The sequence below is a fragment of the Trichomycterus rosablanca genome, chromosome 4 (genome assembly GCF_030014385.1).
Source record: "Trichomycterus rosablanca isolate fTriRos1 chromosome 4, fTriRos1.hap1, whole genome shotgun sequence".
Lineage (NCBI taxonomy): Eukaryota > Metazoa > Chordata > Actinopteri > Siluriformes > Trichomycteridae > Trichomycterus > Trichomycterus rosablanca.
Window position 1 is genome coordinate 45,254,642 of NC_085991.1, and position 18,546 is coordinate 45,273,187.

Genomic DNA, 18,546 nt, shown 5'->3' on the forward strand with positions numbered 1-18,546 from the left:
CCAACAGGCAAGTTTAAAATGGGCTGCTTTTTTCACTTAGATAATCGGTGGATTTTTTGTGATTTTGAAGTAATTTAATCAACCCTAGTAAAAACAATCAGAGCATAATACTATCACCACCATGCTGTACTGAAGAAAAGAAAAGTTTATTTAAACTCAACATCATGGCTCGGTGGGTAGCACTGTCACCTCACAGCAGGTCCTGGGTTCAGTTCCCAGGTGAAGCGATCTGGGTCCTTTCTGTGTGTAGTTTGCATTTCCTCCAGGAGCTCTGGTTTCATCACACATTCCGAAGACATACAGCCAGGTTAATTGGAGCTACTAAAATTGCTAGATGTGAATGTGTGGATGTGAGTCTGAGATGGACTGACCCGGGGTGTTTCCTACCTTTCACCCAGTGAATTGCACTCACCGGGATGGCACGGTGGCTAAGTGGGTAGCACTGTAGCCTCACAGCAAGAAGGTCCTGGGTTCGATCCCCAGGTGGGGTGGTTCGGGTCCTTTCTGTGTGAAGTTTGCATGTTCTCCCCATGTCTGTGTGAGTTTTCTCCCACAGTCCAAAGATATGCAAGTGAGATGAATTAGATACAAAATTGTCCAAGACTGTGTACGATATAACCTTGTGAACTGTGAACTGATGAATCTTGTGTAATGAGTAACTACTGTTCCTGTCATGAATGTAACCAAAGTGTAAAACATGACGTTAAATCCTAATAAACAAACAAACAATTGCACTCACTGTGACCCTGAGTAGGGTAAAATTGTGGTAAAACAGACAATGAATGAATTAATAATTGACCATCATTCATTTACCAAAGTTACCAGTGGGATTGGAACATACAACGTAAGTAGTTCAGAGTTGTGTTTTCACTTACAATTCGTTAAGTTACAATCATTCAAAATGACAAGACTGTCATGACGTACTGTATGTTCCTTGCAGGTGTATGTAAGCATTGGACCTTTGGGCTGAAACATTGGACTGACATGATCATCACTATGCCCTAACCCAGGCATGTCCAAAGTCTGGCCCGGATTTTATACTTCTGTCTTAAATTGCATTATTTGTGGCTCGCCAGCACAGTCAAACAAAAATAATAAAATATACCAATTCAACATGAAATCCCTCTTTTGACCAGATGGTGGCTTCAACACTGTGTAAGTGCGCATTCATATGAGAAGCGGCAAAAACGCGAATGAGACGTACTTGATATGATATGACAAGATAAAAGCGACACAGGCTGTACGAACAACGATTCATGGGAACAAAATTTATTGTGACTTATTGTACTACAACAACGACCTAACAATTTTAGTGGTAGAGAAAACTTATTACCAGTAATAATTTAGTGAAACTCAGTGTTCCTGTGTCGTTCTAAAGCTACGTTAACCTTTTTTTCGTAAATGCGTCCTAACTGTCTTTCAGTCTGAGTTTCAGAAGGTTTTACATTTCTGTTAGAAATTCAGATAGCTTGTTCTGTATGTTCTGATTTGTTCATCTGAATGCTTACATTTGGTTACTTTATTGTTTGCTGTGTGAAAATAAAATTATTAAATAACAGCGAATTTATATGCATATTTTATTGTTTAAAATAATGTCTGCAAGGACTGTTGGCCCCCAGGCACCTTCACATTATCAAATATGCCCCTTCTTGAAAAAAGTTTGGACACCACTGCCTTAACCCCTTTAGGGTACACACTCACAAAAGCATAAACATTCAATATTAACAATGCAGCTTTTATTGTTTGAATTACCTTTCTAATCTTACCCTAAAGTGTACACCAGTGCCCTTCAAAATGTCTTTTAAAGTGCCACCTTTCCTTACTTTAGATGGAAATCAACCTACAAGTGGCTGAGGTGGGCTTTCCCACTTCAAAGTATCTTTTGTAAAAGTGGTCACTTTAGATCCACAGCCAGAAGGAACAAAATGTAAAAAAGAGTCCTCTAATTTCAAAACACAGCAACCCTGTATGGATCGCTGTATAAGAACGGGCTGCTTTGTGAAGTGTAAAGTGAAAGTCTGTGCTATTAAACAACACTGATATTGTATTAAGGTTTTTTTTTTAGATTTATTGAGTACATTAAAGTTTCAGTACCTTTGATATACCACTGCCATATAGAAGAGATTGATAATGCCAACTGTAGGTCATTGTCAATATTAATCTATCATCTATTTTTAGCTAATAACAAAAAAACATGTTGAAACAAGTCTGTGTAATAAAATTTCACCTGCATTCATATGCTAATGGTTCTATATAGTATAAAGGTACAAATATGATGTTTGATTAAGATTCAGTAAACATACAGTAAATATTGAAACAAGGCTTCTCATACTGTGGTTCAAAATCTCAAATACTCAGTTACAGTTTGTCATCTGTTCTCTGTGCAAGTATCGTAGAAAAATCAACTCTCATATTTTGTAACCCTCTTTTTTGAAATGTGTTGAAATGTAGAGCAGCACTTTGGCTTCATTTGTATTTATTCAGGTCAATAGCCTAAAGTTTAAAGTTACTTAATGGGCTTTGCAGACTGCTTGGAATGACGAGCTTTTAAATCTGAGTATGTGATGGCTGACATGTAGGAATAAAAGCATCATACTTACCTTAAAACTGGGAATTAGAAACTGGGAATTATATCTTTTACAACCTCATTGTTCAAGCAACAAAATAAAAAAGGAAAAAAGGTAGAGAGAAAAAAGCATGGAAGCCTCAACTAAAGCTTGTCTTTCATCTGATTTGTCTAAGCTCCAGATTCAATTCTAGTCCACAAGTATCAATGTAACCAGGTAGAGTAGAGTTAAATGTAGAGTTAAAAAAAAACAATCATTTGTTGAATGCAGCAATTTTTACAGGCAAGTTCAGATCTACACATTTAGTCCATGAAATCTAAAAAATTATCATCAGTTATTCAGAGTCGCTATTCATTCATTTATTCAATCATTTATTAATACTTGTTTTATTAATTCATTTTACTTCCAGTACCATTGTGTTGTGTTGTAGTGATTTGGGCTCCCATGTGTAAAAATACAGGTATACAATATATACAATCTGGACAGGGTGTGATTCTATCCCAGGGCTTCAGGCACTTACACATTCATTCAAACACCAACACAAGGAAAGAGAATTTAATAACATTAGCACTTTAGGTAACATTAGCTAACATTAGTCTTATTTAATTTAGACCAGCTGCCAGTTAAGTTTTACACTGCCCACAGAGTCTTGCTGTTTTAGGGCATTCAAAACACTAAATTGTTTAGCTCTAGTATGAACTGAAATGGTGTCTCAGTAGATATTAAAAATGCAAAATTTGTATTGTCTATATTTAAAAAACACACTTTTTTAACTTTACCTATTTATAGCTTATTTATAGTACCTTTTTACGGTTTAGGTACTCCACAAGTTATCAGAAGGTTGCTGCTTCAAGCCCCACCACTGCCAAGGTGCCACTGTTAGGCCTCTGAGCAAGCCCCTTAAACTTGACTTGTATTTAGTTACGATTGTAAGGTGTTTTGGATAAAAGTGTCTCCTACATGCCGCAAATGTATTTTTCAGATTACTTTATAGCTTTACTATATATAGGCACCACCAAAATCTCAAGATCTTAAGTCTAAATCTCAGCTGTGCTATCGAATTGACCAGGTGTCCAACTGGCTAAATGGCTTTGCCTGAAAAATAGGGGTTGACTGGGTTTCCCATTGCTGCTGCAAGTCACCTGCACATGTGGTCAATGATCGTGGAATAACTTAGCGTGGACAGCAGCGGTCCCCAATCTTTTTACACTGTGAACTGGTTTCATATAAGATATAATTTCATGGACTGGCGAGAAGGAATTAAAATAAAATTATACGACATGACTGAAACATGTACATGTTATAACCTGTTAAAAGGAATAGACTGATGTTATTAAAAAAGAATCTGTCTTTTCAAAATAAAAGGTCTTTCATAGTGTGACTGTCAATAAAATATAAAAAAATAACTGGGTACCGGTCCGTGGCCCAGTGATTGGGGACCACTGCGATACAGCACTCTGGCAGGTGAAAAGAAGCGTCAATGGCTGAGTCTGTAGCTTTCCTTCAGAGCGAGGGAGGTGCAAGCAGTAGAGGAGTTAAAATCAGAGAATTTGAAGCAACTAGATTCTGAGAAAACGTAGGGAATGCTAAACTAGTATAAAATAAATAAAATGAATGGGGAGATTATTATCGTTATAAAACACCCCAAACAAGGAGAAGTATTCCTAAGCAGTGTTATTTGTTTAAGGGAGTTGGTAGGTTGGCATCTTGCGTTTACATCTTTTCTGCATTCTTTCTGTCTGGTTTTCAGTCGCCAGTGCCAGGATGCCCGAGGAAAATTCCAGCACTAACACAATGAGTCCCTCGGTGCCGGAGCAGTCGACCAGTGTCCTTGCCTCCCACGGCTGGCGTTATCCGCCCTTCGCGTTTCCTTCCAAGGCTGAGGACATCCGACGTGAGAAATTCAGGAAGAGCACAATCTTTAAAATGAATGAATCTCCCACTGTACCCACCGCCAACCATCAGAACTTTTCCAAGCTGGATCCAGAGTATGTAAGTACAATGCTAGGCTCTGTTGGATGACTGTTGAGTAACTGAAGTAACTGATTTGGCAGGCTGCAAGCACCAACGTCAAATCGGCCTTCAAACCGTTTTTTTTTTTTTTGGTTATTCGTACAATAAAATATTTAGTAGATTGCAGCTTAGTATACAATCATCTGTCTATCCTAATTCTAAAACAGAGACCCGAGGGCAGCACATTCTTCGTGCTAAATATAGAGCTTGAGAAAACAGTTCTCCTGGCATCCTGCAGAATTTAATTCGAACTCTAATCGAACACACCTGTAGCTGAAAATCAGAGACCTCTCAGTATTTTAACAAGCTGCAGGAGGTGTGTCTGTGTAGGCTTGGCACCAAACTCGCATTCCCTGTGGTACACCAGGAAAAGGATTGCATAATGCTGCCATTGAACAAGAATGACATTTTACAATGTGCAGGCTCTGTGAGAGCAGTCAGTAAAGAGATCCAATAGATCTATATAATTTATTTTTCCTACAGTCATTCTGTGTCATTATAGAACGCGTTCATATTGTTATAAGCTTCTGTCTGTACAAAACGTTCATTTCACACAGTGCTGCCTAAAGTATGTGGACACCAATCCTAATAATGCCAGACAAAAGTTTTGGTGTTTCAGTCAAACCCATTGCTAACAGGTGTATACACATTATATGTATTACTGGCTTTCAACTTTGTGACAACAGTATGGGGAAGGTCCTTGTTCTCTTTTTGGAGTGTGTTAATTATTAATAAAACTGATGTTGTAAACACACACATTTAGAATCAAAATGTTTACATTTAGCAGTCACTTTTTTATCCAATGTGACTTACAGTATATAATCTTAGCAATTGAGGGTTAAGGGCCTTGCTCAAGGGCCCAACAGTGGCAACCTGGCAGTGGTGGGGCTTGAACCAGCAACCTTCTGATTACTGGGCTAGTACCCTAACTACTAGACTACAGCTGCCCTATGTTTAATTTAAATAGTTTTGTAATGTGTTGGTATTGGTAAATCAGTCAAACCCATTGCTGACAGAAAATCATTATACAGTATAATAAACATTATATGTATTACAGGCTTTCAACTTTGTGACAACAGTTTGGGGAAGGTCCTTTTTCTCTTTTTGGAGTGTGTTAACACCCCAGACAGACTCCAAATTTTGCATAGAGCTTTCCCAGAAACAAGCAAATGGAGTGTGGGTGGTGTCTTCTATATGAAAGAAGACACGTTGGCCTACTGACAGGTTGACAGATAATAAAAATGTAATTATTAATATAAATTGGTGTTGTAAACACACAACACATATTTTCAGCATTTAGCAGACTCTTTTTTATCCAAAGTGACTTAAGTATACAATCAGTAAACAATCTAAGCAATTGAGCGTTAAGGGCCTTGCTCAAGGGCCCAACAGTGGCAACCTGGCAGTGGTGGGGCTTGAACCAGCATCCTTCTGATTACTGGTCTAGTACCCTAACCACTAGGCTACAGCTACTTTATGTTTAATTTAAATAGTTTTTTAATGTGTTGGTATTGGTAAATCAGTCAAACCCATTGCTGACAGAAAATCATTATACAGTATAATAAACATTATATGTATTACAGGCTTTCGACTTTGTGGCAACAGTTCGAAGAAGGTCCTTTTTGGAGTGGGTCAACACCATAGACAGACTCCAAATTTTGCATAGAGCCTTTCCAAAAAAAAGCAAATAAAGTGTGGGTGGGTTCAAGTCTATATTAATGCACATGGCTTTAAAATAGGCTGTCCAGCAAGCTTATGGTCAAAGGTCCACACAGTGCTGCCTATATAGTGAATTTGAGTATAAATCTAATACATGTTCTTAGTTTTATATCATGAACATTGATTATTCCTGGTGCTTCTTGGTGTTTAGTATACGTGTTGCAGAAAGTTTACAGAAACACGCAAGGTACATAAATGCCACTACTGTCATGAGGTTTTAATGTTAGGAAATGTAAGAAAATACACACACAACATGTGTTATTATAGTAGTGCTGTAGACATTTCATGTCATGTATCATTAGTACATGATCTTCTTATTCATTGTTTGTGATTGATTGACTTTAGCTGGTGATTTCTGTGTACTCATGTTAGCAAAAGTAATTCATTAACATTGTAGGAAAATCATCTGCTGCCATATATGCATGTTTAATGTCAAAAGTTAACTTTTTCATACAACTGTCAACTTACAAGGGGTTGGACAAAATAACTGAAACACCTGGTTTTAGACCACAATAATTTATTAGTATGGTCTAGGGCCTCCTTTTGCGGCCAATACAGCGTCAATTCGTCTTGGAAATGACATATACAAGTCCTGCACAGTGGTCAGAGGGATTTTAAGCCATTCTTCTTGCAGGATAGTGGCCAGGTCACTACGTGATGCTGGTGGAGGAAAACGTTTCCTGACTCGCTTCTCCAAAACACCCCAAAGTGGCTCAATAATATTTAGATCTGGTGACTGTGCAGGCCATGGGAGATGTTCAACTTCACTTTCATGTTCATCAAACCAATCTTTCACCAGTCTTGCTGTGTGTATTGGTGCATTGTCATCCTGATACACGGCACCGCCATTGGATGCACATGGTCCTACAGAATGGTTCGGTAGTCCTTGGCAGTGACGCGCCCATCTAGCACAAGTATTGGGCCAAGGGAATGCCATGATATGGCAGCCCAAACCATCACTGATCCACCCCCATGCTTCACTCTGGGCATGCAACAGTCTGGGTGGTATGCTTCTTTGGGGCTTCTCCACACCGTAACTCTCCCGGATGTGGGGAAAACAGTAAAGGTGGACTCATCAGAGAACAATACATGTTTCACATTGTCCACAGCCCAAGATTTGCGCTCCTTGCACCATTGAAACCGACGTTTGGCATTGGCACGAGTGACCAAAGGTTTGGCTATAGCAGCCCGGCCGTGTATATTGACCCTGTGGAGCTCCCGACGGACAGTTCTGGTGGAAACAGGAGAGTTGAGGTGCACATTTTATTCTGCCGTGATTTGGGCAGCCGTGGTTTTATGTTTTTTGGATACAATCCGGGTTAGCACCCGAACATCCCTTTCAGACAGCTTCCTCTTGCGTCCACAGTTAATCCTGTTGGATGTGGTTTGTCCTTCTTGGTGGTATGCTGACATTACCCTGGATACCGTGGCTCTTGATACATCACAAAGACTTGCTGTCTTGGTCACAGATGCGCCAGCAAGACGTGCACCAACAATTTGTCCTCTTTTGAACTCTGGTATGTCACCCATAATGTTGTGTGCATTGCAATATTTTGAGCAAAACTGTGCTCTTACCCTGCTAACTGAACCTTCACACTCTGCTCTTACTGGTGCAATGTGCAATTAATGAAGATTGGCCACCAGACTGGTCCAATTTAGCCATGAAACCTCCCACACTAAAATGACAGGTGTTTCAGTTATTTCGTCCAACCCCTGTACATTAAATAAGCAAAAAAAGAACATGAACAAAAACAAAAAGTTCATTTTTTATCATGTCATCAAGTACTATAATGTTCAGATTTACGCATTTATCATATTGTACATTTATCATTCATGACTTGACTTTCATGACATGAAAGAAGACACGTTAGCCTACTGACTGACAGGTTGACAGATAATAAAGATATTCTTTTTCATATGAATTTGGTGTTGTAAACACAAGATTTTATAATGCTTTTAAAACTTTTACAGTGCTAAGCTGAATGTCAGAGGTGATTCAAAATGAGTCCAAATGTTTTTTCAACAGTTTTGGCCTTGGTAAGAAAGACACCTTGTTCAAGTAGTATTTGTATGTAAATTAGCCCTGTATTTAGCAAATGGGAACCAGAGAAGTGCATTGTGGGTAAGAAGTCACTGAGTCCATAGTGAAATGTGTTTGGTTTGGGGGACCTGGGTCAGAGCTGCAAGTAAATAAGCCATAAATCAATTAAAAGCTAGTATGGTTAGGTGCATCATATTGAGTGCCTTGACAGTAATGATAATGGTGACTGTTAAGATAAAACCACTAAGGGCCTCTTGAATTGATCTTAATAGTAAAAATGTAAACATGTCACATTTAAGGTTGCTGTTTGCTTTGATACATAGAGGCATCAGGTGTAACCCTGTACCTGTGATGTTAGAGGTTCAACCCAATAGCAGGAGACGTAACCAAGGCTGAGCAATACATTTACATTTATGGCATTTAGCAGACGCTTTTATCCAAAGTGACTTACATTACTGTGACAGTATATATTGTCCAAGGGCCCAACAGTGGCAACCCTTTAAATACTAATCTTGTACCTTAACCACTTAGCTACAGTTGCTACAACAATAGAGTGACTTAAAAGCCATACAAACAAAACAATTAAACTAGAGAAATGAGTAAACCAGACAAAACCTCAAAACAAAAGCCACAGCCACAAAGTGAGACTCCAGAGCAGAAAAGACAAAAATGTGACTGTATGAAAAAACCTGCACTCTGTGCAACATGATCCCCAAGCAAATAAGTTCTTTTTGCAACTTTGCCAGCTACTCAGTCCACTGGCAACTAACAACCCAAATGCTCACTAGAGTAACAGAGGTTGAACTAAGAAAACCATTAGTGCATACAAAAAACAGAAAACTGCCACATCAGCCAAAAGGAAAATTTAATGGTGCTTGTGGCAGATACAGAACTGGAAAGTGGCTAGCGTTTATTGACTGAATTCCCAGAAACCCGATCTGAAGAATGCTAGTGGGTGAGTCCCATGTACACTGTTAAAGTTTTTACCCCAGGTGTAGTGAGTAACATTGTCCATTCTTATGTAGAATTTAATTAAAAAAAATAAAACAGGTCCTTATACCACTAGGAGGAATGCACCAATGAGTTGAATTGAAGTAACAGAGTAAATGTAGTGTTATCCACCCATGGCATTAGAAAACTGTAGTTATATTTTTGTGCAGTAATCCATGTGGTAAATCTACAAATGGATTGTAAAAGTATTTTTTCAGGCCTTACCATATTGGTAAGGAATGGATCTGGATCTTGCATGGTGGCTCTTGGTTTGTGTGTTAGGGCTGTTTTGCTGGCCACATTCCCGACTTTTGGTTCATTTCTATTGTAAACAAGCACAGCCGCCTTAAAGCCACTAAAGGAATTTTTTTCTTTTTTTCATTCATGTGGCTTACACTGTCCTTCATGTGCTGTGAATCTGTGCAGAGCTGAGTAACAGCACTACTAGTTTGGTTTTAGTTAGCTTTTGTTTTAATGTGGCTTTTGTTCATTCTTATGGCTTTTATTGGATAAAATAAAAGAACCAAAATGATGAGAACACCCCTTTTAATTACTGGATTTGGCTATTTCAGCCACACCCATTTCTAACAAGTCTGTAAAACTGAACATAAGCCCATTCAATCTTTATACACATACAGTATACACTGATCATTAAAACCATATCATTAAAACCACCTCCTTGTTTCTACACTCACTGTCCATTTTATTAGCTCCACTTACCATATAGAAGCACTTTGTAGTTCTACAATTACTGACTGTAGTCTATCTGTTTCTCTGCATGCTTTGTTAGCCCCCTTTCATGCTGTTCTTCAATGGTCAGGACTCTCCCAGGACCACTACAGAGCAGGTATTATTTAGGTGGTGGATCATTCTCAGCACTGCAGTGACACTGACATGGTGGTGGTGTGTTGTGCTGGTATGAGTGGATAAGACACAGCAGCGCTGATGGAGTTTTTAAACACCTCACTGTCACTGCTGGACTAAGAATAGTCCCCCAACCAATAATATATCCAGCCAACAGTGTCCCGTTGGCAGCGTCCTGTGACCACTGATGAATGAACTCAAACAGCAGCAATAGATGAACGATCATCTCTGACTTTACATCTACAAGGTGGACCAACCAGGTAGGAGTGGACAGTGAGTGGACACGGTATTTAAATCTCCAGCAGCGCTGCTGTGTCTGATCCACTCATACCAGCACCAGTGTTGAGAATGATCCACCACCTAAATAATACCTGCTCTGTGGGGGTCCTGACCATTGAAGAACAGCATAAAAGGGGGCTAACAAAGCATGCAGAGAAACAGATGGACTACAGTCAGTAATTGTAGAACTACAAAGTGCTTCTATATGGTAAGTGGAGCTGATAAAATGGACAGTGAGTGTAGAAACAAGGAGGTGGTATTAATGTTATGGCTAATCAGTGTATATAGGGGATAGAATGGGTCATGCTAAAGAGTTAAACAAGCACATTTAGGCAGACACTCTTATAGGAGGCCACCACTCCAAAATTAGCTTGTAATGCTCTGGTAAACATTAAGTGCTGTTATTGAAAAGGTAAAATGACCAGGAACAACAGCAGCTCAACTGCAGCTTCGTGCAGATAGCAAACATTAGCTGAGGTTGTGTAAAACACACCACTATTGGACTCTAAAGCAGTAAAAACACATTCTTGGCAATGATATAGTATTACAATGGGCAAACTTGTTTTGCCTGAAGATCCATACAGTTTGCTAGCACACGCTCAACTACAAAGTGCAGTGGAGGATGAAAAATATTTTTTGGCCTTTCTTACTTTTGGGCTGGGCTACATTTCTGTATGGAAGGAATTGCCTGCTCTGCACAGAGCCCTAACCTTTTAAAATGAGCAGTTGTAGCCTAGCGGTTAAGGTACTGGACTAGTAATTAAAAGGTTGCTGGTTCAAGCCCACCACTGTCAGGTTGTCACTTAAGCAAGGCCCTTAACCCTCAATTGCTTAGACAGTATACTGTCACAGTTCTGTAAGTCGCTTTGAATAAAAGCATCTTCTAAGAGCTGAAAATGTAAATGGAAACTTACCCCATCCAGTACTCTGCAAAACTGCAACACCAATCACAGTATGAGCCAGGCCGTGTCCAATCCCCTTTTTGTTCTTATGGTTAAAATGAAAGCGAATCTATGTGTCCTGTACTGAACATTTTTGGGGAGCCTTCTTACAAGCCTGGAGACTGTTACACAGACCATGGTCTCAGAATAACATGTTTACCAAACAAACATGAATGTGCTGTTCAGTTGTTCACATACGTTTGGCCATGTAGTGTAAGTCATTGATGTTTCATAGAAACGTCAGTAAACCTTGTTTTTTTTTTACCGCTTGTGGTTCCAGACTTCCTCTGGGCATTTATTTACTTAGGATTAAAAGTACTATAATAGTGTAACAGCTTTATATCCAATTTTGTGATGTGTGGTGTGTTTAGCTGGTTTCAGTAGAGGTTTGGATTCAAGACTTCCTGCCAGAAACCATTTTATTAAAAAAGGCTTGCATTTCCTGAAAATGTATCTCAATATTTGTCCCTAAGTAAAGAATTAGAGTCAACATACACGTATTTACAAACTAATATTCAATTTATAACAGTCTTTTACACAGTCTGTAAATAAGTTGTGTGAGGTTTCTTTCATGATGGGTTTGGGCCTTCAAATGAAGCCTATATTAGAATCCAGATTTTTTTTATTTCATTCTGCTGCACTATTTGTTTATAATTTTAAAACAACTTGTCTAATATAATGAGACAAACTGCTTCTTTTAAAAACGGCTGATGTATAAACTTTATATTTCATAATATTAACCAAACACACATGCAAAACTCTTAAGCCACTATTATGTCACTTATTGTTTTAGCAATGGTATAATGACCACATATAATTATTTATTTGTCTGTTTATTAGAATACAACCAGAAATATGGGAACTTTGAATGCAGTATTTAAAAAAACAAACAAAGAAAACAGACTTCACTTTACACTTAAGTAATAGCAGGAACCTGGTTCACTTAAACCTAAATGGAATAGAACCCTAATTAAAATTATTGCTAACACCCGTGTTTGTCCTTCTATTTCATGTCAATGAACTGCCCGGTAGAGCTGGACGGTACCTGAATCACCCGGGTGAATGTTTCGAATCTTTGTACTGAATCAGGAATCACAAGTCCGAAATCTCAATTAACCCGGATCCTATGAGTCCTCTGACTGGCTGCTGTGATGCATTTTCATGCAGTAAATCAGTGGCTATCAATATATCAGTACAAGTAACTCAAGTGAACCGGATCACATTACTGAGTGACTCAGATTAACCCGAGTCCATAAAATGAACCGAATTTACCACAATATTGTCTGAATTGATGGGATCAAGCACAGACATCATGCCATTCCTTCTTGAAAGCACCTGATGGGGAATGGTTTTGTTTCAGCATGATGACAATCCCAAGCACACAGCTAATGCAGTGAAATCATATTTGGAGAGAACACAGCTGATTAAACACTGACAGTCATGGACTTGCCTCCACAGAGTCCAGACCTGAATATTGTACAGGCAGTATTGGATCACCTTGGCAGAGAAAGGAATAAAGGACTGTCTGAATCTAAAAAAGGAACTCTGGGAGGTGCTGAAAGAAACCTGGTATGATAAATTAGAAGATTACTTCAGAAAACTTTAGGACAGTCCCTCCTAAAAAGTTCAAGATGTGCTTAGTGCTAAAAAATGACGTACAAAAAAATGAAGTGCATATAGCTGTTAGTGCAAATCCAAAATGACTTTATGTAGTGCACTATATTAATACTGGGTAACGAGTTGAGTTGAGTGTCAGTATAGTGCCAGTAGACTTGTTCCACAGTTGACTTGATGTCATCGCCACTGTAACTTTTGTTATCATCATGTATTGCTGCTGCCCAATTTAGGTGGTAGGTTTAGTCTGGCACCTCTGCTATCACCCAGGGAGACCCTGACAGGAGAGGAAACAGAGGCAGTGTCGCTCTGTGCTTACCTGATGCACTCAAGCCTTTTTGCCTCAACAAGGCACCATACCATGAGAAAGAGTGCTCTAAAAACAGTGGTTTATGGACGGGACGGTAAATGTCCTTCTGTGGCCAAGTCAGAGCCCTGACCTAAATCTGAACTGGTGAGCACTTGAAGAGAGCAGAGCATCAGTCAGCACAACATTTAACTGAACTTAAACAATTCTGTAGGAAAAAATGTTCACAGATCCAGGTGTGCAAAGCTGGTAAAGACAAATCCTAACAAACTGATGTCTGTAATTATAGCAAAAGGTGGCTCTACAAAATACACATTCAGGGAACAGTTTCTTGTTTTCTTCATAACTTGTATATTATAAAGCAAAATATGTAAATAGGAAAAAATGCATTGCCATTTATGGCTGCCAGAGGGGGCACGGTGGCACAGATGATTGACGTGTCAGTTCCTTTTAACTAACATGCACCTTGTTGAGCGTTCAGGTGGAAGTGTTTTTATTCGTCACGGTAATTTTATTTTTCATATTATTTCTATTTATCTTGGTCACAGACATGGCAGGTCTAGTTTCACTGGGAAAAACTGGGCGCTGATTCACTATGATCCATCAATCTCGGCCATCCCCTCCCTTAGACATAGCCAGTCATGTCTGTGTAGACTCCTGGTTGATAGCACTGCTGATTCTAACCTTGAGCTCAGCGGGGGTAAGATAGCGTTATAGACCGCTTTGCCACCCAAGTGCCACCTAAAATACAACACAGCATTGAAGATTAGAGGTACTTTACATAGCAGCTGATATTTTCCAGCCACTAATTATGCATCATATCAGTAGATAATTCATAAATTACAAATAATAAGTGGATGTGTTGTTTCTCTGCATTTTCATCTCCTGAACTTATGTGAATAAACCGCGGTACAGTGGTAGCCTAGTGGGTAGAGCTTTGGGCTAACAAGTGAAAAGTTGAGAGTTTGAATCCCAGTTCAGCCATGCAGCCACTGTTGGGCCCTTAAGCAAGGCCCTTAACCCTCTCTGCTCCAGGGGTGCCGTACGATGGCTGACCCTGCGCTCTGACCCCAGCTTCAAAACAAGCTGGGATATGTAAAGAAAGATTTCCGTTGTACTGTACGTCTGTATATGTAGACATTCTATTCTAAACCTTACACGAGCATTGAATACCCCTGAGGGGGTTGGGGATGGCGTATTTTAACAAAATCTGACAGAAGTCTAAATTTGCACTCCATTTAAGTAGAACTTCTCAGGCATTAGGAAGGATGTCATACTAGTTCTATTTTAGAATGCTGTAAATGAGTCATCAAACAACCTCTAGTGTTTCTATTGTTTCCAGGTATTTCCCTGATTCACACTGTATACTGTGTGTGCGATTGTGCGTGCAGGGTCCATGCCGAAGGGAAATGGAGGGAATTCTCAACACCCTGAAGATCACAGACATGCTAAACCCAAGAGGATTTCGCATTCCAAACTGTGACAAAAAAGGATTCTACAGGAAAAAACAGGTAAAAATAAACAACAACAGGTTATCCTTGAGTGAGTCACACAAAACTGGTCTAAAAAAAGTTAGTGTGAAAACTGGTGTTCCATCAATTAGAACTTTAAAAGCTTTTAAAAATACGAGGATCTTCAAAAAGATTCCACACTTTTATATTTTGGTTGGAAGCGGTGAGGGCGGGAGGAGTAGTAATTGGTCGTGTCTGAGAGACTGAGAGATACTTATAGTCCGGATATTTTGTGGCTCAAACAGTTTTCACAGATAACATTATTGGATGATTTCCACCTTTTTGGACGCCCAAAGAAGCTTTAAGGGGAAGAAGATTTTCATGTGATGATGATGTGAAAGCAGCGGTGCATCAGTGGCAACGAGCTCAACCAAAAAAATTTTTTGAAAATGAATAATAAATAAAAACAAAGTGCGTTTAAAACAAGTGCGGAAACTTTTTAAAGAACACTCGTATTTACTACGTATTTTTTTTAATTTCCAATCCAATTCGTTATTGGACTTGCAACCTCCACCACATGTGTATCACCTATGCAGGCAAAAATGGGCCGCACCTCCTCTTACATCAGCCACCAGCCACTTCTTTTTCCCAGAGAGCTTTAACATACACTGAGAAACACACTTGTGTGAGTTGTGACCAGAGATGTTCACAAGTCACAAAATACGAGTCTGAGTCAAGTCTTTAGGCTAGAGTCGAGTCAAGTTACGAGTCAATATAATATACACAAAACATATATTGGAGATGTAGCGTAGAAATAAACAAATAATAAGTAAGTTCATATAAAAAACAACAACAGATTAGCAACTTTATTTTGCCATTTTACTTAGTTCCTTTACTCTCCTAGTCATTGTGCAAGTGAATGTAATTTCCGTAACAAGAAGGTACCAGTTAAAAGCTTAAACTGATACATTTTGTTTTCATTGCAAAACAAAAGTGCGTGATAAATCACGGCACAGCGGCCAAAATCCAAAACACAGCAAAAAAATCATAACCACTGCTTACCTTAGCTTATGTTCTTCTAGATGCTATTAAATTTATAACTGTGTGTCCCATTAAGAATATAATCTGTTATTTTGTAAATGTGCTTATAATTAAAAACCTCCAAACTTTTCCCAGTTGTGAAGTAAAACATGAACTCGTTAGAAAGCCAATCAAGCGTTTCATTGACAATCATCTGTGTGACGCAAACTGAACACATGCAAATGACAGCATTTCTTACTAAAAATTACAATCAGAAGGTCTGATTGGTTCAGAAAGCGCTCTTTCAATCATTAGCGCCAATTCTGTAGGAGCGTTTCATTCAACCCAGTTGTTCCTGTGAAGTGCACTATGTAGGGTATTCCACCATTTTAAGTGAGATTCCAATCCAAAGGTAACAAAAATGTTCAAATGAAGTGAACTTCAGACTGTGTAGGGAGAAGGGAGCGACGCTTCATCACTATGCCGGAAGCTGGCTGTAACAAGTTTATGCTTTCTGACTGCTGCAATTCTGCTACTGCTGCCATTCTGCTTTCTGACTGCTGCAAGCTGTAAAGAACAAGTATGCTCATGTTGGCTACATATCTTATGTACTGTTGTTTGTAGAAATACTATTTTAGTTATTGATTGATGCAGGTCAAAATTCTTTAATACATAAACCATGCTAATTTCTATTTGTAACCAATGTGAGCTAAGATAATTAGCTGTTTTTGCAATTGGGCTGCTACAAGTTACATGAAATTGTTGTTTAATGTGTTAATCGAATCTCTAATGATTGTATAAACATAATAAATAATATTAATGAATGTAAATAATTACTAAAAATAAATTGGTGGTCAAATTAGCTAGCCATTGTGCTTAGTTCATTCATTCATTGTCTGTTTTATCCTGGTCAGGTCATGATTGGTCTGATTCATTGGGCAAAAGTTAGGAAACACCCCGAACAGGTTGCCAGTCCATCACAGGGCAGACACACTCACACATACTATTTTAAGTAGCTCCAATTAACCTGACTGCATGTTTGTGGACTTGTGGGAGGAAACCAGATTACCTGAAGGAAACCTATGTGGACATAGGGAAACGTGTAAACTCTTACACAGTAAGAACCCTGGTATGGTCCTTCTTGCTATGAGGCAACAACACTACTCACTGTGCCACCGTGCTGCCCATCATGCGTAGTTGCTAATCTATTATAGTGCTGTCTGTTTGTCTGTTGGTAAAAAAAAACTGTTTGCCTTGTTTTGTTTCTCTTCTGTAGTTATTTTTTCTGGGTGATTAGTGCTGGGGCAAATGAGTGTTCTGGGGCTGTTTCTCTCTCAGGGCCAAACCAAGCGTGGCTGAAGCGGTGGCTGTCTTGCATAACCCGCCCTGAAAGAGCGACGTCAAGGTGGCTACTGGGGTCTGAGCCTCTCCCCGTAATTATCGGACTCCTTGTGCCGGCAGTATGAAAATAGATTTGTGCCTCGTCCAGATTCACGCGGTCGGCCCACAATTGGTTTATAATAAATGAGACGCCTTCATATGGATGCACTTATCCTCCGTAGTCGAGACCAATATTTATACAGCATGCCAGTTCCTGCTTAATAGGAGTCTTTTTGGTTGACCTGCAATCTAAAAACCTGTCTCCCCTTCGAGATCGTCATTATCTTTATATGTATGTATATCATTTTTTATTTATTGCCGGGCTGATTATGAAAATCTCCCCATAGGACAGGGTGTGGTAACCATTTATGAAGGCGTGTTTACTTTTGTGGTCACCACAGCGCTTTGCCCAGTGCTAATTATTAAGTGAATGTTTATGCTATAGGCCTGAACAAATGAGAGTTCATGTCTGATTCGATTAGATGAAGTGCAAAGCAGCTCGGTTGATTTAGGCAGAAGCTTATTTCGGGTTTATGGGGACAGTTTGTGGTTTTATAGCAGCCACTTCACCTGCATGATTTTGGGAGGTCAAAGGAAACTGGACAATCCAGAAGAAATCCACATGGACAAGTTCTTCCAGACCAGGGATGAGGTTTTAACCCTGAAACATGGTGCTTTATGGCAATGGGACCACCCACTGTGCCACCTTTACCAAATGGTTTCACCACAGTTCTTCCACTACATTCAGTGTATCTGGTGTTTCACATTAAATGCTCCAAGCCACATAATGGCTACTAAATAGTGTGTCAGGATAGTGGATTAAATAGAAAATAAAATCTAGTTAATAAGGATGTCCTGATACGATTACAAATACGAGTATTGGACACGATACTTGGCTTATATGACTGTTGGACACCCATTACAACATCACATGCTTGATGTTATGTAATAATGATGTTATGCAGTAAATTAGCTGGTGCTTATGCAAGAACTGAAATATTATTGTTAATGATTGATGCTCAGAGCTTCAATAGCAGATAGTTAAGGCCCTACCTAATTCATCGATGTGAAAATCACGTCATGGACTGTGAAATGAGTCGTGAAATATGAGGCGCAATATGCAATATGAGGCGTTCCTAGCAATCATACGGTAATTACGTTAGTAATTCTGTTAGTTCTGTGGTGTAGAGTGTTGACAGAGTTTGATGTATGTGTTTACGTATTCAGTGCATTTTCTCCCATTAGGGATTTGATAGTCAAAGGAAAAGTGTGCTTCTCTACACACGTGATCATCTCTGTGTCGCAATAGTTTGTGTACTTTTTTTTCTTTCTTTCTAAAGATGCTTGGTTACACTAGAAA

At 39.1% G+C, this 18,546-nt stretch overlaps 1 protein-coding gene across 3 annotated transcripts in view; it reads left to right on the top strand.

Moving 5' to 3' along the window:
* LOC134312446 (insulin-like growth factor-binding protein 3) overlaps window positions 1-18,546 on the top strand; it is a 47,805-nt gene that overhangs the window by 6,751 nt on the left and 22,508 nt on the right. For 2 of the 3 annotated variants that reach the window (XM_062994400.1, XM_062994398.1), the window contains exons 2-3: window positions 4,318-4,559; window positions 14,727-14,846. In XM_062994400.1, the coding sequence (XP_062850470.1) occupies window positions 4,318-4,559; window positions 14,727-14,846 (362 nt within the window). Of the gene's footprint in view, window positions 1-4,317; window positions 4,560-14,677; window positions 14,847-18,546 lie in introns of those variants that run through there. The other variant, XM_062994401.1, reaches the window with a different exon arrangement.